The sequence below is a fragment of the Nyctereutes procyonoides genome, unplaced genomic scaffold (assembly GCF_905146905.1).
Source record: "Nyctereutes procyonoides isolate TBG_1078 unplaced genomic scaffold, NYPRO_anot_genome, whole genome shotgun sequence".
Lineage (NCBI taxonomy): Eukaryota > Metazoa > Chordata > Mammalia > Carnivora > Canidae > Nyctereutes > Nyctereutes procyonoides.
This window is the reverse complement of record NW_026575133.1, coordinates 8,927,702-8,947,855: the sequence shown is the minus strand read 5'-3', so window position 1 is coordinate 8,947,855 and position 20,154 is coordinate 8,927,702. Positions and strand designations below refer to the sequence as shown.

General features: G+C 36.5%; 1 protein-coding gene and 1 pseudogene across 1 annotated transcript in view; one reads left to right on the top strand and one right to left on the bottom strand.

Annotated features, from left to right (window-relative positions):
• CFAP43 (cilia and flagella associated protein 43) overlaps positions 1-20,154 on the top strand; it is a 111,605-nt gene that overhangs the window by 63,939 nt on the left and 27,512 nt on the right. The window contains exons 20-23 of the mRNA XM_055300310.1: positions 9,805-9,930; positions 16,325-16,429; positions 17,440-17,556; positions 18,441-18,671. Of these exons, the coding sequence (XP_055156285.1) occupies positions 9,805-9,930; positions 16,325-16,429; positions 17,440-17,556; positions 18,441-18,671 (579 nt within the window). The remainder of the gene's footprint in view (positions 1-9,804; positions 9,931-16,324; positions 16,430-17,439; positions 17,557-18,440; positions 18,672-20,154) is intronic.
• On the bottom strand, positions 11,435-13,087 carry LOC129493792 (nuclear speckle splicing regulatory protein 1-like; annotated as a pseudogene).

The window sequence follows — 20,154 nt, the reverse complement described above, 5'->3', positions numbered from 1 at the left end:
TCAGATCATGATTATTGTATCCTTTAGATAAATATCTAGAAGTGAAATTACTGAGTCATAGGGTAGCTCTGTTTTTAACTTTTTGAGGAACCTCCATACTGTTCTCCAGAGTGGCTACACTAGTTTGGATTCCTACCAACAGTGTAAGAGAGTTCCCCTTTTCTCTACATCTTTGCCAACATCTGTTTTTCCTGAGTTAATTTTAGCCATTCTGACTGGTATGAGGTAATATCTCATTGTGGTTTTGATTTATATTTCCCTGACACTGAGTCATATTGAGCATTTTTTCATGTGTCTGTTAACCATTAGTATGTCGTCTTTGGAGAAATGTCTATTCATGTCTTCTCATTTTTTGACATTTGTTTTTTGGGTGTTGAATTTGAAAAGTTCTTTATAGATTTTGGATATTAGTCCTTTATCTGATGAGATGTTTGCAAATATTTTCTCCCATTCTGTAGGTTGCCTTTTAGTTTTATTGATTGTTTCCTTTACTGTGCAAAAGCTTTTATCCTGATAAAGTCCCAATTGTTCATTTTTGCTTTTGTTTCCCTTGCCTTTGGAGATGTGTCTAGCAAGAAGTTGCCATGCCTGAGGTCAAAGAGGTTACTGCCCATGCTCTCCTCTAGGATTTTGATGGATTCCTGTCTCACATTTAGGTCTTTCATCCATTTTGAGCTTATTTTCATATATGGTATAAGAAAATAGTCCAGTTTTATTCTTCTACATGTGGCTGTTCAATTTTCCCAACACCATTCATTGAAGAGACTATCTTTTTTTTTAATTTATTTATGATAGTCAGAGAGAGAGGGAGGCAGAGACATAGGCAGAGGGAGAAGCAGGCTCCATGCACCGGGAGCCCGACGTGGGATTCGATCCCGGGTCTTTGGGATCGCGCCCTGGGCCAAAGGCAGGCGCTAAACCGCTGCGCCACCCAGGGATCCCCGAGACTATCTTTTTTCAATTGGATAGCCTTTTCTGATTTGTCAAAGATTAGTTGACCAAATGAGCGTCCATTTCTGGGTTTTCTATTCTGTTCCATTGAGTTGTGTCTGTTTTTGTGCCAGTAACATATTGTCCTGATGATTACAGCTTTGTAATACAGCTTAAAATCCAGAATTGTGATGCCTCCAGCTTTGGTTTTCTTTTTCAACATTACTTTGGCTATTCAAGGTCTTTTCTGGTTCCATACAAATTTTAGGATAGTTTGTTCCAGCTCTGTGAAAAATTCTGATAGGAATTGCATTGAATGTGTAGATTGCTTTGGGTAGCATAGACATTTTAACACTATTTGTTCTTCCAATCCATGAACATGGAATATTTTTCCATTTCTTTTTATCTTCCTCAATTTCTTTCATAAGTGCTCTATAGTTTTCAGAGTACAGATCCTTTACCTCATTGGTCAGGTTTGTTCCTAGATATCTTATAGGTTTGGGTGCAATTGTAAATGGGATCGATTCCTTGATTTCTCTTTCTGCCGCTTCATTTTTAGTGTATGTAAATACAGTTGGCTTCTGTGCATTGATTTTATATACTGCAACTTTGCTGAATTCCTGTATCAGTTCTAGAAAGTTTTTGGTTGAGTATTTTGGGTTTACTGCAGAGTATCATGTCGTCTGTGAGGAGTTTCTGCATCTATCGATTCTTACCATTTTAAAAATTAATGTGGTATATCACATTGATTTATTTTCTGATGTTGAACCACTCCTGCAGGAGTAAATCCCACTTGGTTTTAGTAAATAATCCTCTTAACGTACTGTTGGACCCTATTAGCGAGTATCTTGGTGAGAATTTTTGTAATCATGTTCACCAAGGATATTGTTCTGTAATTATCCTTTTTAGCGGGGTCTTTGTTTGGGAATCAAGGTAATGTTGGCTTCATAGAATGAGTTTGGAAAATTTTCTTCCATTTCTATTTTTTGGAACAGTTTCAGAAGAATAGGTATTAATTCTTCTTTAAATGTTTGTTATAATTCCCCTGAGAACCCATCCAGCCCTGGACTCTTTGTTGGGAGATTTTTGATTGCTGATTCAATTTCTTTGCTGATAATGGGTCTGTTCAGGTTTTCTATTTCTTCCTGTTTCAGTTTTGGTAGTTTACATTTCTAGGCATGTATCCATTTCTTCTAGATTACCTAATTTGTTGGCATATAATTTCTCACAATATTCTCTTATAATTGTTCATATTTCTTCACTGTTGGTTGTGACCTCTCCTCTTTCATTCATGATTTTATTTATTTGGGTCCTTTCTCTTTTCTTTTTGATAAGTTTGGCTAGGGGTTTATCAATCTTATTAATTAATTCTTTACAAGAACCAGATCCTAGTTTCATTGATCTGTTCTACTTGTTTTTTTTGTTTTTTTGTTTTTTTTTTTTTTACTTCTACATCATTTACTTCTGCTCTATTCTTTATTATTTCTCTTCTCCTGCTGGATTTAGGCATTATTTGCTATTCTTTTTCCAGCTCCCTTAGGTGTAAGTTTAGATTGTGTATTTCAGACTTTTCTTGCTTCTTGAAAAAGGCTCATATTGCTATATGCTACCCTCTTAGGTCCACCTTTGCCGTATCTGCAGGTTTTGAACTGTCATGTTTTCATTTTCATTTGCTTCCATGTATTTTTTAAATTCTTCTTTAATTTCCTGGTTGACCCATTTATTCTTTATAGGATACTCTTTAACTTCCACGTATTTGTGGTCCTTCCAAATTTCTTCTTGTGGCTGACTTCAAATTTCATAGCAGTATGGTCTAAAAACATGCATATAGTATGAAATTAGTCTTTTTGTACCAGTTGAGACTTGATTTATGTGACCTATTCTGGAGAATGTTCCATGTGTACTCAAGAAGAATGTATTCTGCTGGTTAGAATCAAATGCTCTGAAGAAATCTGTTAAGCCCATCTGGTCCAGTTTGTCATTCAAAGCCCCTGTTTCCTTGTTGACCTTCTGCATAAATGATCTGTCCATTGCTGTAAGTGAGGTATTAAAGTTCCCTACAAAAATAAATAAATAAATAAATAAATAAATAAATAAATAAATAAATAAAGTTCCCTACAATTATTGTATTATCATCAATGAGTTTCTTTAATTTTGTTATTAATTGGTTTATATATTTGGCTGCTCCCAATTTAGGGGAATAAAACTTTACAATTATTAGATCTTGTTGGTAGACCCCTTTATTGTGATATAGTAGCTATAATTTGTTCAAATAAACCTTCTGCTCCCTTTTCCTGCTCCTCATCTTCTGGGACTCCTATAATATGGATATTATTTAATTTTTTGGAATCGCTGAGTTCCCTAAGTCTACCTTTGTGATCTAATGGTTTTCATTCCCTCTTCTTTTCAGCTTTATTATTTTCCATAGTTTTATCTTCTGTCACTGATTCGCTCTTCTCATTCATCATTTTTATGACCTCAACTTGGGACTGCATCTTGTTCATAGCATTTTTAATTTCAGCCTGACTAGATTTTAGTCTTTTATCTCTGCAGTAAGGGATTCTCTGGTGTCTTCTATGCTTTTTTCAAACCCAGCTAGTATACTTATATTGTTGTTTTAAATTCTAATTCAGACATTTTACTTATATCTTCATTGATTAAATCTCTGGCCATCATTTCATCCTGTTCTTTCATTTAGAGTGAATTCCTCCATCTTCCACGAGTCATTTTTCTGACTTGTAGATGTGCAGCTTCCTTCTGCAAGACTTCTTTTTTTTTTTCTTCTGCAAGACTTCTTGATCAATTTCATGGAAGTTTAGAATGATCCTATCTTTATCTACCAATGTTCCAGTGAGGAAGCAGGATTAGAGTTGCCCTATTATTTCACTATCCCTATAATATAAATCTTATATATAATATATATTGTTTAAATATATTTATATGTAAATAAATATATATCTTTATTCAATTAAAATTCTTCAGTGAAGTTTTAGAGTCTAAAAATGACTTTGTGTAATTTTCTTATTAGGTTTATTTTAGATATTTGATAGGGTTTTTTGCTTTTGTGAATGGAATATTTTTCTATTATATTTTCTAATTGGTTATTAATAGTATATATGAATGTTACTGATTTTATCTTTTATATCTGATCACCTTGCTGAATTCTCTTTTTAGTTCTGCTCTTTTGTCAGTTGGTTCTTTTGGATTGTCTAGGTAAAGTATCATATCTTCTGAAAAATCATGTGTCTTATCAATTTTTATACTGTCTTTTTCTTGTCTTATGCTAAGGGCTTCTAATATACTAGTAGTCATAAGAGTGGACATGCTTGTCTTCTTCCTGACCTTAACAGGAAAGTTTCTAACTTTTAAGTGTGATATTTTCCTCAGCATCTGTTTGATATTCTTTCACAAGTCAAATTCCTTTCCATCTCTTGTTACCTAAGAGTTTTTATTGTAAAGTTTTCAAATATCCAGTGTTCCTCCAATAGACATTGGTCATTTTACAACAGATTCCATTTGCTAATATTTTATTTAGGATTTATGTATCTTTATCCAGAAGTAAGATTGTTTTCTTGTGCTTTCTTTGTTTAATTATGGTATCAGGGTTATACCAGCCTTAACATATGATTTGAGTAGTTTTCTACTTTTCTCCCCCATGCTTTGGATCAGTATGTATAAAGTGCAAATTCTTCTTTTAATTTGGTTAAAAAACAAACCAAAATATTCACACACACATATGAAACCATCTGTGCCTAATTTATGTTACAGGAGTTGATTCTTTTCTTTGTTTCAAGTTTATATACAGTCTTGTCAAGTTTTGTTTCTTTTCAAATAAAAATTTGATAAATTACATTTTCTTAGAAAATTTTCTATCTCATCTAGGTTTTAAAGTATATAAATTTATATAATATTCTAATTTCAAGTCCTTTCTGATTTTTCAGTTATAGCTCTCTCTTTATTCCTAATTGTATATTTATACCTTTTATCTTTTATCTTGATATACTTTATAACAGTGTTTCTATTTTATTAATATAGTACAGTTTTTATTGATGACTCTATTATGATAAGAACATATAATTTTATACCTATACATTTGACCACTTTAGGGTTTTATCAATTTAGAATTTTATTTGTTCTTCCCTACTTCCTTCAGGTTTATTTGTCCTCATTTTGTTACTTTTTTGAATTGAAAAGTGGTTTCTTTCATACTGTTTTCCAGTATATGAAAGGTTGTAAATATACTTCTGAGTACCACTTTCACTATATTGCATTGATTTTGACAAGTAATTTTCTCATCTTTCCTTAGTTGTAAACATTTGTAATTCCATTTGGAACACATCAAACAAAGGGTTTCTTAGAAAAGTGTATGCAGGGATCCCTGGGTGGCTCAGCGGTTTGGCACCTGCCTTTGGCCCATTCTGGCCGATTCTGGAGTCCCGGGATTGAGTCCCACGTCGGGCTCCCGGCATGGAGCCTGCTTCTCTCTCCTCCTGTGTCTCTATCTCTCTCTCTATCATAAATAAATCTTAAAAAGAAAAAAGAAAGTGTGTGCATTTTTCTGTTTTCAATTTTCAAATTTCCTTGTATATTATTATAGATTGTTTTGTATATCTTTCTTTTGCTAACTTCGAAATTTATTTCACTGTGGTCAGTAATAAAGCTTGTTGAGATTCTTTGTAGCCTTGTATCCAGTCACTTTTTGTGACTATCTCATGTATGTTTGTAAAGAATATTTTATTCTCTGGGGTTGGTTTGTTGTTGTTGTTGTTGTTGTTTTGGTGGGGGGGGGGAAGTGGAGGAGTAGGGGAAGGTACAGTGTTCTTTAATTTCCTACTAGATCAATCTAATTGTGTCAGGTACTTTTTTTAATTTTTATTTATTTATGATAGTCACACACACACACACAGAGAAAGAGAGAGAGAGAGAGAGAGGCAGAGACATAGGCAGAGGGAGAAGCAGGCTCCATGCACCAGGAGCCAGACGTGGGATTCGATCCCGGGTCTCCAGGATCGTGCCCTGGGCTAAAGTCAGGCGCTAAACCGCTGCGCCACCCAGGGATCCCCTGTGTCAGGTACTTTATATCCATATTTATGTGTTTGCTATTTGAACTGTTATCTTCTAGGATATGATTAGCAATTTGTCAATTTATCCTTGTCTTTCTATCAGTATTTATGTTAGATGCCAAAATGTACACAACAGATCTCCTCAATAAATTATTCCTTTATCCTTATGAAATATCTATCTTTATCACTTTCAATGTTCTTAATCTACATTTTGGTTTTTATATTAAGTTTTTTGCTGTTTCTTTTTGTTATATATTTCACGTACTTATATATCTTTCTCCATTCCTTTATTTACAACTTTCTTTTGTCTGCTAATCATTATACAGCTGGATTATTTCTTTGTAAATCCTGTCAAAACTTTTTAACAGGTGAGTTTAGCCATGTTTATTGTGATTATTGATATGTTTAATATTATTCCTGCGTTTTATTTTTGGTGTTCTATCTAACATGTTTTCAACTCCTTTCTTTTCCCTCTTTCTGTCTTCTTGGATTGCTCATACATTTATAAATTATTGTTCTTTTTTTAAAACTATTTTGGGACTCATAATTCTATTTCTATTTTAAAAATTCTAACCCAGGATGCCAGGGTGGCTTGGCAGTTGAGCATCTGCCTTCAGCTCAGTGTGTGATCCTGGAGTCCCTGGAACAAGTCCCACATTGGGTTCCCTGCATGGAGTCTGCTTCTCCCTCTGCCTGTGTCTCTGCCTCCCTCTCTGTGTGTGTCTCATGCATAAATAAATACAACCTTTAAAAAATAAAAATAAAATAAAAATTCCAACCTACATGCTTAACTTTCTATTTTTCTACATCACCTGGTACCTTCCTAGTCAATGGAAGAACACAGCAGCATTGACATCACCTGGAAGCTTAACCCCATCCTAAATCTCTTGGTCAGTATCTGTTCTTTAACAAGACCCCCTGGTGATTCATTGGCACATTAAAGTTGGAGAAGCTCTGGTTTAGTGTGTATCATACCATATCCACCCTCCAGATAAGACAAGATCATTGTGTTATTGTTACTTTTTACTTTTTCAGCTTTCTCTGTTTCCCTCACCTTCTCTCAGTGGATATTATTTGGAATCATAGCTCTAAATCGCCAGTTTTTAAGACTCTTAAATACATGTAACTCTTATTTAGACTTAAGTCTTTCTATCCAACTTCCTCTGACATTAGTATATCCTTAATAATCCTTTCAGAGGTATGGGCACTGGTGAATTTTCTGAATCTCTATCTATAAATGACTCTATTTTAACCTTGCACTTGAATGATGGTTTGGTGACTATAGAATTACAGATTCAAGGTTTTTCTTTCACTCAAAAATTTGATCCAAAGTTATTGACCCATTGTATTCTTGCATCTAGTGTTGCTAAAGTGGGTCTTCTATTAGATTCTTCTACTTTGCAATATTCTTTTCCTCTTTAAAAATGTTTCAGATTTGGTTCCGAAGTTTTACAACATTTCTTTTTTAAAATATAGCTTATTTATTTGAGAGAAAGAGGGAGAAAGAGAGAGCAAGAGAGAGCATGAGGTAGGAGAGGGGCAGAGAGAGGAGCAGACTCCCAGTAAGTGGGAAGCTTGATGCAGGCTCAATCCCAGGACCCTGGGATCATAACCTGAGCCAAAGGCAGACACTTAATGAACTGAGCCAGCCAGGCCCCAAATTTTACAACATTTCTGTGTCTAGACCTGGGCCTGGACCACACTAGTTATGCTTTTTCAGTCTTGAGTATTCATGCTGCATTATGTTTTTAGAAATTCTTCCATGTTATTTCTTTCAACCCTGTGGCCCCCCTTTCTCTTTATTCTCTTTTCTGATGTGTATTATTTATAGGTCCTTCTAGGTGTGTCATATAAGTGCCTTCACTTTTCTTTCACATTTTCAATCTCTATTTTTTTGGTTATACCCAGCAGAATTCTCAATTGATTCTTGCAGATCACTAATTATCTTCAGTTGTGTCCATCTTGCTATTCAGCCCATCTACAGAATTTCTTTGTTTCAAAGATCAAACTTTTAAGTTCTATAATCTTGTGATTCTTTTTATGAGATACAGTATTTTGCATCTCTAGTTACTGTAAAATTCTACTCTTGTTTAATTAACTCTGTTTGTGTAACAAGCCTTCTGTTTATTGAATTTGTTGTCTCTCTTCAGTTGCTTTGTTTTCCCCAAAATATTGGTAGTCTGTTATTATTTTTATTATTGCATACTTATCTTTAAAATTGACATGCCCCATTATAATTCCACTGCACCAGTTGAACCTGATTGGGAAGATTTGTAGGAGTTCTGAAGTCAGCAGGTATTCTGAGCTGTTTTTCAGTAAAATGAGAAGGGGTAGATAGTGTTGGGAAGTGGCTTGGCCCCTTATCTTATGGCAGAGGGAGATGTTCTCTAATTCCTTCTAGCCACTGACACACTTCTTGTTATTGCCCTATCTCTCCCACCCAGATATTTTTTTTTAGATTTTATTTATTTATTTATGAAAGAGAGAGAGAGAGGGAGGCAGAGACACAGGCAGAGGGAGAAGCAGGCTCCACACAGGGAGCCCGACCGGGACTCGATTCCAGGTCCCCAGGATCACGACCTGGGGCCAAAGGCGGCGCTAAATCACTGAGCCACCAGGCTGCCCTCCCACCCAAATATTTATTCCATTTCCCTTCACCTGGCAGCAAACACCCCTGTTATTACTACTGGGACCCCAAGAGTTTTATCAAGTGGTGGTACATAGACATGCAGGTTCTGTCAACTGCCTGTTTCTGATGTAGGACTTCCAACTAATCACTCTACCAGCTACTTCTAGGTTACCCCATATCTGGTATAGCTTCTACATTTTCTTAAACATTTTCTTGTGGGCACTTGGGACCATCATGTATCATTCAGATCCATTTGATTTTCATCTTTCAGTGTCCAAGGTATTAAAGGATCCTTTTTTCCCTCTTAATTATAGTAATAGATTTATCTACTTATTATACACTTCTTTTCTCTTAATTTTATGGATTGAGGCAGGAAAGAATGATATTAAAGCCCATTCTCAGTCAGTCATTTTGAAAGTGAAGTGCTCAATTTTTCTATTATATTTTCTGATTTTTTGTTGATTTATAAGCGCTCTTTATATATTAAAGATATTAATACTTTGTCATATATGTTACAATGTGTATCCTTTGGCCCTGAATTTTCTGAAGTTATAAACTTTTAAAGATAATTTTTATTTTTAAAATGTTCAAATATATATAAAAGGAGAGAGAATAATAAAATGATAATAAACCCAATGGCCAATATTGTTTCATCCTATACCTTTATCCATTATCCCCTCTCCTGATCATTTCATCTTTAACTATTTAAGTAAGTACCTCTAAAAGATAAGAACTCTCTCTCTCTCTCTTTTTTTTAAGTAGGTTCCACACGTAGCATGGAGTTCAACATGGGGCTTCAGCTCACAACACTGAGATCAAGACCTGGGCTGAGATCAAGGGTCAGATCTGAGCCACCCAGGCACCCCAAAATAAGAACTCTTAAAACACATAACCACAATACCATCAGCATACCCAAATATCAATAATTCCTTAATTTCTTTCAATGAAGCAATGAACTTACAACACTTTTGTTGTTGTTTTTAGATGAATGAGTTTTTAAGGGTTAAATATGAAAACTTAAACAACCACAATAAGCCCATAATCTAATGTTTTACTTGATAGTTTCATTTAGATAAAATCTCTTTTTTTTTATTGACTGCTGTCTAAAGAGACTCAGAAAAGCATGTCTATAAAGATTAATTCTTTGTACTTATTGTCATTCTTTCTTATTTGAAAATTCAGGTTCTGACTATGATGGAAGAAAATGAAACAGTAGACAATATTGCAAAATTAGACCAAAAAGAATTTGGCCTGGATCTTGAAGAACTGGAAAGGCTTCATGATGAAAATGAGGAAGAAGTGGCAAAGGTATAGAAAAATCTAATTTAAGCACCATAAAGAAATATAATGAATGAAGTAAAAAGAAAATGGGAAGAATTTTTCTAGGATAATGTGAATAAAACAAAAACTTCTCCAGTACAATATGAATAAAGCAAACTTAGTGTATATAAATGGAATAAATTAGAAAATTATCAAATTTGGGAGCTAGGAGAAAGAAGAGTGTCTAGGCCAGCCACACATCTGATGTTTGTCTCTCCTCATGACATTTGTTCCAACCATTTTCCACATGTTTGAAAGTTTTTAGAAATCCTCTCAGTCACCTTATGCCAACTTTGGACCTTCTGGTTTAAGAGCTTCTTTTCTTTCTTTTCTTTTCTTTTCTTTTCTTTTCTTTTCTTTTTTTTCTTTTCTTTTCTTTTCTTTTCTTTCTTTTCTTCTCTTTCTTCTTCTTTCGTAAGCTCCACACCCACATGGAGCCCAGTGCAGGGTTTGAACTCACAATCCTGAGATCAAAACCTGAGCTAGGATCAAGAGTCTGACCCTTAACTGTCTGAGCCACCCAGGTGCCAATAGCCCTGCCTTAATTACAATTGAAATCTTTCTCCCTTTATTCACTGATTTTTATACCCTTTGAGCATCATCTACTCTATGGCCACTCTGAAAATATAGAAGATTAGCAATTACTATGTTCCCTATGTATCTTCTCTCATCTATGCTAGCGATCCCAGCTCCAATGGCCATCATATAATGTAGTTTTGATAGGTTCATCATCATCATGTGTTTTCCATCTGATTTCATTATATTTGGGTATGGCATCCACAGAACTCCAATTATGATCTGTCCAGTTTAGAGAAAAGCCTAAACTGAAACCTCCAATTCTCTAGATACTATACTTCTATTACTACAGCTTTTGCATCTCTTTTGGTGGTCACATTACATTGTTTACTCATATAGGTTTTATTTTAGGTAAAAGTCCTAATTGTGTTTTTTTTTAATGTACAAACATCACTATTTTTATTTGCATTTAAGCCAAATATGCTGTGAGCTAGAAAGTTACTAGACAAGATGTATGATTCCTATTTTATACATTAACACAAATTTCAGAACACAAAGTATAGCAACAGTCTCTACTTTATTGTTCAAATCCATATATTTTTATCTAGAATACAGTATTTATAAAAGTAATACCTCCTGCAACAAAACCAACATTATTAGGAGAGTTGTTTGAGTTATTTTTTAATGGCTAATAGTGGAGCCCATTTTCCTCATTAAGTAACTACAGGGACTTAACACTCTTGAAGTTGTTTGAATACAACCAAGAATGTGGTATTGATAATTAAATAAATATGTATCAATTCACTCAAATATTCAAGATAAAAGGACTTATTTTTTACTTAAACCAAAAATAAATTTTGGAAATATATTTAAAAATACCCTCTCAACCACTGTTAGCACACTCCTTTATACCTTCACTCAGCATGTTCCAGGAGTTATAATCTTCTGTGCTTTCACAGGTCTATTTGGGTAGTTATCAATCATCTTTTTCAATATATGTCTTTGCATTAACCCGTGCCATTTATCTGGCCAGGTGTCTGTCTCTAGCTGACATTACAGTTTCTTCATTGCTTCGCTTTGCAAACTTGTTCCCCACCTCATGTGGTTTCTCTTGTTCTTTGCCTATCTCTTGACATCCCTCTGTGAGTATGTGTTTTGCTCCCAGTGATGTTTCAGAACTGGAGGGTTTCTCTGAGTTTCTTTCTTTGTCCTTTTCCATATTTCTCATTGTATTGGATCTTTCCCAGACAAGAAACTTATCCTTTGCCCTAGAATTTGGGCTGCTTTCTTTTTTGTCTCGGTTTCTTTCTGAAAATTGAACGTTTATTTCTTGTTGTTCTCTATCTCTGTACTTATCACTGTTTTCATATCTTTCTTTCCTTTCATATGCTCTTCCTTTTCTTTGCTTTTCTCTTCCTTCTCTTCTCCTTTCTCACTGTGTCGGTCATGTTCATTTCGTTGTCTATCTCTTTCTTGTTCTCTTAGGGAGTATTTCTCCCTTTTCCAATCTCTGTCTTTTCTTTCTCTTTGGTCTCTTCCCCTCAGTTTATCTTTGTGTTCATGCCTCTTCCAGTGGGAATCTCTATGACCAGCCTCTCTGTGCCTATGGGAATCCTTTTATTTTCGGTAATCACAGTCAGTGTAATAGTTCTCATGATCCCTGGATTGTCTCTCTTGGTGCTGATCTTCCCTTTTCTCATGAACTCTTGACTTGGACCTTTTTGTATGGCATTTGATACCATGTTCTCTTTCTTCACTAGAAGATGGTGAGTGCCTCTGATGCTTGGAGTCACCCTCAGAAGTCTGTGATTTTTGATTTTCTTCTGCAGTTCACTTTATTATTTTTTTCCATTTCATCATCCTCACTATTAACATCAAAGTCACTGTCTGCATCTGGGTTTTCCCCTACTTGCACAACAGTTTGGAGACTGCATTTCTCACGTGGTATTATTCTGTTCTCTGAACTTACTTCATCAGAATAACCCCTTAATTTCTCTTCCTTTATCCCAGACCTGGCTTCATGAAAGCTGCATGTAGGTACTTCCTCTTTACCAACTGCTTGATTTAATAGGTGTCTATAAAATCCACTGAGATCTTTCTGCTTGGTTACATCCAAACATGCTTCGAGTGCAGCAGCCCTTTTCTTTCTTTCTTCCTCTTCAGCTCTCTCTGCAGTTTTTTCTTATAAGCAGATGTCACAAATGCCTCCTTATCATCAAACTCTCCCTTCTCCATTTCTCGTTCTCTTTGTATTTTCTTTTCCATTCTCTTTTCCTGTTCCTTTTTTCTGATCTCAACTGCTTTTAGTAAGTTGTGAATATACTTGGGCTTTTGGTCTTTTCCCCAAAGCAATTTGGGATTATTTTCCTCTTTATTTCTGCATTTCATCATAAGTCCTGTCATATTCATATACAGTGGAATCTTCTGCAAGGGCCTTTGGGATTTCTAGTTGGGTCTGTTTCATTGCTTGCTTCTTAGTAGCTTCCCTCTGAAGGCTTTCACTCATGGAGATCTCATCATTATCATCAGAATCATTCCCAAACACTGATGGTTTTTGCAAAACAGGGTGCAACTGCTGTGCTTTCTTTGGCAAAATAAGCCCATACTGCCTGCCCATAATCGCCATCTTGCTCCCATCTCCGCTGAACATGGCCACTAATTGTGTTTTACACAGAATGTTCTTAAGCTACCTCCTTTGTAATCTGCACAGTATGTTTGATTTTTTGAGTGTGCAAGTATAAAAACATTTTTCTCTAAGCAAGAGAGGAAATATGGCTGGATTCAGGAACATTTAAGTGGATTATCATTGGTTAAATAACTATATAAAAAAAAAAGGCTGATAATTTGGTGCCTCTAGCAGAGGTTTCCAATCATATGCTCCAGGACTCTCTCCTGTTAAATATGTGAATTAATGATTGGGATAAAGATACAGAAATGAGGCATATTTGTCAAATTAGTGAATGACATGAGGCTGAGAATTAAATATATAAGATAACAGAATCAGAACCAAGGGGACCTTAATAGACTGACTCAAGGAGGTAAAATTTACCTTAAGCAGATAAAATTCATCTATCCATTCATTCATGCTGCAACATTTATTGAACACTTATTACATGCCAGGCCCTATTGTCAGTGCTGGAAACACGATGACTGAGACAGGTAAGTCCTTCCCACATGGGGCTGATCTGGTGGAGAAGACAGACCCTAAACAAATCTCTCTATATTGTATGATGAAAGTAAACTGAATTCTGTGATAGATGTGAGGCATCTACTTCTGTGGTCAAAGAAGACCACTTTAAAGGCATTTCAGCTGAGATTGAAAAGGAGAAAGGGAGTTGGCTATGCAGTTAGGGGAAGAGAATGGCAGATGAAGGGAGCAGCATGAATGAAGGCCCTGAGGCAGAAATGGCTTAAAGTATTCCAGGACGGAAAGGCCAGGAGGGCAGAAGCACAGTAGACAGGAGAGAGTTTCATGGAATGAGGTAGGAGCAGAGGCCAGCTCTGAAGACCTTGAACATCATGGTAAAGAATTTGGCTTTTGTTACACTCAACAGAAAGCTATTAGAAATGATCCCATTTTCTTATAACAAATAGGCATCAATTTAGGACCATTTTGAATTATTTATTGTGATAGTTGCAACCATCCAAAAAGGTAGGTGGTTGTTGTCCTGACTTGAGGAAACTGAGGATTTGGACCTAGAATCACTTGGCTAAGGTCTCACAACCTGGATAATATCCAGGAAGCACTCTCAGTGCTTTTCCCCTTTGACCTTGGCTTCACCCAAGCCTGGAATGCCTCCTCCCATTCTGGCATGAGGCTTTCTTAGCCTGCTCAGCTTGACCACTCCGTACCAACTTTGGGTTGGGTGCCTAACCTCATCCTCACTCGTGTTGTTTCTGCCTCCAAGCTCATGTGTGACCACTCATCCTCACAAACCTGCTCCTCTGGCCTGCTGACCTACAGACCACTGATAAAGCCACCCTGATTACCCCCACCCCATGCCTCTGTTCCAGATACTCTTTGCTGCTTTTCAGATTCCTGCATATTCTTCCAGAAGCCTTCTTAATCTTCTGAGCAGGTTTTGGTACAGAGAAAGGCTCGTGACATGCTTGTTTCCCCAATATTATTACCTTTTTTGAGCTCTGGGCTTTGAAAAAATATTAGCCCCAGATTGGATGTGATAGTGGAACCAGACAGTCCAGGATAGAACAGTGTTAGCAGATGACACCACAAACCCAGGCACATTTGGAAAGAGGACACTAGTCCCTGGGAAGCGTTAGTGGTACCCACCAGTCAGGGAGCCCAGTCCTAAAGGGACCAGGCTATTAGCTAGCCCTAGTTTAGGATCTCAACCAGAGCAAAAAGACCAAAGCCCAGTAATGACAATCTCAACACGGAATTAGGGACCGAGTCTGGAGGGGTTGATCAAACAGCCTCAGCAGAAGAGAGGAAAAAGCTGGTGGGCTGGGAATCAGGCAGGTTCTGATAGCTGACAAGCCAAAACAGTTGTTTATTTAAGAAAAAAATAATTTAAAACTTTATTAACCATTAACCCAATGGCTAAAAAAGAAATTAAATGCAAATTAGACAAAGCCTTTGATCAGACAATGAATAAAACAAACATGAATGATTGAATGAACAACTATGACATTTTCTAATCCGGGGGATATTATTCTTAGCTAGTTTGTAGATAATTCTGCTAACAAAGAGAAATGCAAAAGAGGTTCTAAAGGGGACCCTAAGGACTAAAAATTGTTGGTCCTCACTTTCACATTAGGCCTTTAGCAAACTCCATTAAAACAAGAATTCTTCGGGTGCTTGGGTGGCTCGGTCAGTTAAGTGTTTGGCTCAGGTCTTAATCTGAGGGTCCTGGGATTAAGCCCCACGTTGAGCTCCTTGCTCAGTGGGGAGCTTGCTTCTCCCTCTCTTTTTGCCTGCTTGTGCACCCACTGTCTCTCTCTCTCTGTGTCAAATAAATAAATAATATTTTTTAAAAAACAATTCTTAATCACTTAAAGGTCAAACAATTGGCTTACTTAATCAGATAAAACTAATTGAGGTACCATATGTTTCTAAAAGGTCAAGCATATGATCCCCAAGAGTAATGGAGCATTATTTATAGTGTACATAAATAATAGATGAATTAAGTGACCCCAAGACAGAGATCACAAACTGACACTTCAGGTATGCATTGACAAGAATTAAGCCAACATTTAGATATCTGATAGGTGCATTAAAAAAAATACACATTTCTGAACTTGTCTAATAAATCAGGAAGACCTGGCACAGCGGTTCATTCCCCAGTCCTGCACCAACCTGCCAGATCTGTGATAGTGAGCATTTTAACTATCCATCCCACTATGGCCATGCAACTGTCCTCACACCACCCTGGCTCATGTTTAGGACCTGCCTGCCATTAGAGCTGTTTGAATTGACACCCCAGTGCCCAAGGAATGGAGTTCCAAGCCACCAGACTAAACTTTAGGAAAGGTCCTTGAGACAGGACAGTATTTCTCCCAAAATGCATCTCAGCATAGGGCAGCTCCGTGTGTTAGGGAAAGAAGATAGCCATTAAATGTGCAGCCATAAGACATCTGGGTGGCTTCATGGTTGAGTGCTTACCTTTGGCTCAGGTCGTGATCCCAAAGTCCTGGGATCGAGTTCTGCATTAGGCTCCCCATGGGGAGCCTGGTTCTCCCTCTGCCTATGTCTCTGCCTTTCTCTCTGTGTCTCTCATGAATGAATGAATGAATGAATGAATGAATAAATAAATAAATAAATAAATAAATAAAATCTTTGAAAAAAATGTGCAGCCATAAGCCACATATTCATGTTTATTATTCCCCTTCATCGACATTCTGCAAGATAAGAAAAGATGCAGAGATGCATAACCTCGCCAAGGCCTATTTGGCTGAACTTATTAAAGAAGAATGCTGGAACTCGATGGCTGTGAAAGGTCGAGCTCTTAAGGTAACAGACATATTTCCAGGCCTAGCACCTTAGCTGATGAGAATTTTCATTGAAAGTCTCATGGCAGAAAAAAACTTTTAAATAATTTTAAGAAAGTCCATACATGGAAAAACAGTCAGAGCATGCTTTGCCCTCCTTGTACCGAATTCCACTAGTTGCACAACTTTCTCTTGTTATCCTTTTTTCCTATCTGCTCAGTTCCTATAAGCTTCCACACCAGCAGTCTCTTGAGATTTTCTCTTTCCCTATGAACTACCTGCATTCATTCTTCCGATCTATCTCTTCCAAAAGGCCATTTCACTCGCATTCCACACAGATAGAAAACTAGACACAATACTGGTTACAGTTCTACCTACATCCTCTATATGTCTGTTTTTTGATCCTTTTTCACTGAGACTCCTCCCAACACAATTTCCCTCTTTGTGTAGGGTGATCAGAAGGCCCAGCCTATGCCTGTGGTCCTAGAATAATAATTAAGAGCACTCTTCTCACTTTCAAATATGCTGCCCCTCTCATTTGGATAATGAAATATATGGCCACCCTACGTATTTGTAATTAAGTATTATTCATAAGAGAGGCACATTTTGGGCTGGTCAGTTCTTTGCTGTGGGGGCTGTCTTATGGATTGTCTTATGGATTTGGCCTCTATCTATTAGGCCTCAGTAGCATCCAAAACTCTCATTAGTGAAAATCAGACATATGTCCAGACATTGCCAAATGCCCCTGCAGGGCTGGGGAAGACGGGAACAGGGCAAGTAAAATCATTCCTAGTTGAGAACCACTGCTCTAGAAATAAATCCCTTACAAAAGTACAGTATTTCTACCTAAAGTTTACACCGGTGCTAACGATGTACATTATTTATTTTAAAGAAAGTTCCCACTGTCAATTTCACTCATGTATGATGACCTGTGAATTAATTTTGATCGGCAATAATATCCTTCACTCCACCTCTGATACACACAATTGTACTACAAATGAATTTATCTCATCTTGCTTTTGTTTTTCCAAGTGCTTTCACATGCCCTACGTGGTTGAGAACTTTCCAATGAAAGAACGCACAGATGAAGAATTGAAAGAATTAAAGAGAGTTTTGTGGCAAAAGAAGATTGAAACAGAGTGTCTTAAAGTACAATTTTAAATATATATGTGTTTATGTAAGAATGTGTTTTATTTTAGGATCTCCATACAGATTTGAGTTAGGATAAAATTTAAGTTTAGAAACTGTTTATATTTTCATTCCTTGTTCATTTGTAGAATATATTTTAATAAATATAGAGCTAAATCTGCATGGTAAATCAAGAAGCCTATAATCTTATACAATACTGGCTAGCCCTCAAGTAGAAGGACATACTTTTAAAAAATGAGATTTGAGGTTTTGTTCTTGTTCTGGCCAGAAGTTGTCTTTATCTACCCTACCCTTTTATCTTCTTTTATCATGAGGAATTATATTTTTAAATAATTGACCAAAGATGAACAAGTATCTGTTTTGGTAGAATTATGGTTTTCCTGGAGCAATTCCAGCTTTTTGTTTGTTTCAAAGCAGCAACAATCTCTTTCAGACTGCTAGAGAAACACTGCCCCATCAATGTAGTTTTGCCAGAATCTTGCATCCATTCTTTTCCTGAAACATAAAGTGAAGGCATACTTAATTCTTAACAGATACTCACCAGTCCTATGTGAATAAGTTTCTTTGTAAACATGAAAAGAAGATATATTTTTAAATGTTTAGGTACCAAGAAAGATTCAAAATATTCACAAGTAGCTGTCATCCTGACAGAAATATAAATATTACATAGTATCAAGGGCAATTTTCACTCTTTTGACTTATCCAGTTTCTCAGTTTCCAGAGCTTAACTCTTCTGCATGAGTTTCATGATCCATCCATCACTTCAGTTGTTGGCAAGATAATTTAACATCTAAAATGACTGAAATAATTAAGTCGTTGCAAAATTGCCCTTTAGAGAATTCTTGTTATTGCATAACTTTTGTCTGACCTTTTTCTATATTTAGTTACGGAAGGAAATTGTAGAGGTTCAGTCTACAATCACCTTGGCTAAAAAGCATCATGAAGAGGAGGATGAAGAAGAGGAAGAAGAAGATACAGCAGTAAAAAATGCCAACTTGCCCAATTACCTGCTTGGCAGTCTGAGTACTGATTTTGGGGTACATGCCTCTTTGTTGTCAAGCCAATTGGAACTTCATTCCAGAGAGGAGAAAATCAACCAAATTATATTACTGAAAGTAAGTGAATTTCTTCTTTATCCTCTAAAATCTCTAAAACGCCCCATGAGGCTTCCTGTAAAAGTTCAAATTGAAATCTAATGCCAGTCAAATGATGTCTTTAAGGTACATAGAGAAGTATCCAGATGGCTAGTGTCCATGTTATTCAAACAGAACTTGTGTACAAGAGTTGCTTTCATCTCTTTGGACTGGGTTCTATGATAACATTTTCTGCCACAAACAAACTATTTATCTACTTATATCTTCCGTAAGCTTAAAGATAAATGTGATCCTTGAAAGCCGTCTTCAAGGTAACTCAGATGTCCATTAGGACCTCTTGTAAGATCAAGATATGATTGCTTATCTATCCCCTTAATCCAAGGAAATACCATTTTCTAAGATTTCCGTAACTTCTCTTGTGGGTCTCAGGAATAAGTACACTCGAGGTCAACAGAGTCCTACATTCAAAGAGGCTTTGTGGTGTCTATATAATGATACTCATATTGAATTCTTGAGTTCCTCTTTCTGAAGAACCTAGCATAACTTCATTGGCATGGTCTTCCAATGAGAGGAGAATAGCAACTCTGTTTATCCCCGTATGTCTTACTTGAAAAACCATAAGGAGACTCTGGATCATTTAAAATATAAGAAGGAAGTCACACAACACACAGACACCCCACATATCCTAATATCTTACATCACCACATATCTTATCCTACATAGCCACACTGCAAAAAGAAAATACAAAAAAGAGGATGTTATGACATAGGAAGGGTCACCAGCAGTGACAGCCTAGGCAGGATGACAGCTGTGGGCAGGATGTATGTTCTATACATAAAATTCTAGAAAATGCAGACTAATCTACAACAATAAATAGTGGATTGGCAGTTTGACATCTCAGTTATGGTAACGGATTCATGGGTGTTCCATCCTACAAGCTCTAAGATACTACTCCTTACTCTCCAGTGAACAACTCAGTCTCAGAATACATATACCTACCAAAGGTTTTTGAAAATCCAGTGACTGAGATTGCATCAATGTGGATGGTTCAAAATTTAATGTTGTCAGTTCCTATTCCTAAAAGTCCTCCAACCAAATCTGCAATTTGAGTTCCAACCTCCTATCCTGATACTCTGCTTTCTCTTCCTATTTTTCTCTTCTCTTCTCTTTTCTTCTCCTCCTCTAAGCTCTGAAATTCCTGTGCATTTATATCACTTTTGTTGCTCAGCTTTTGCTGACCCATGCCCTCGGTGTCTCACCTTTCTGCTGTTCAATTAAGGCATTTTCCTACAAGAAGGTAAATTTCAGCCCAAGAGAAATTCTGGTGTCCGCTGTTAAGTTCATTTTTCTACCTACTTTAATGGCTTCATCTTCAGTAGGATAGATATATAGACTGAACACTGATGGTAAAATAAAGGCTACTTTGAGTTGACCATCATTCCACTCACTAGCACAGGTGGGAGCAATCCAATTAAACCCACTGCCACCTGGGCAATTGGCTGAT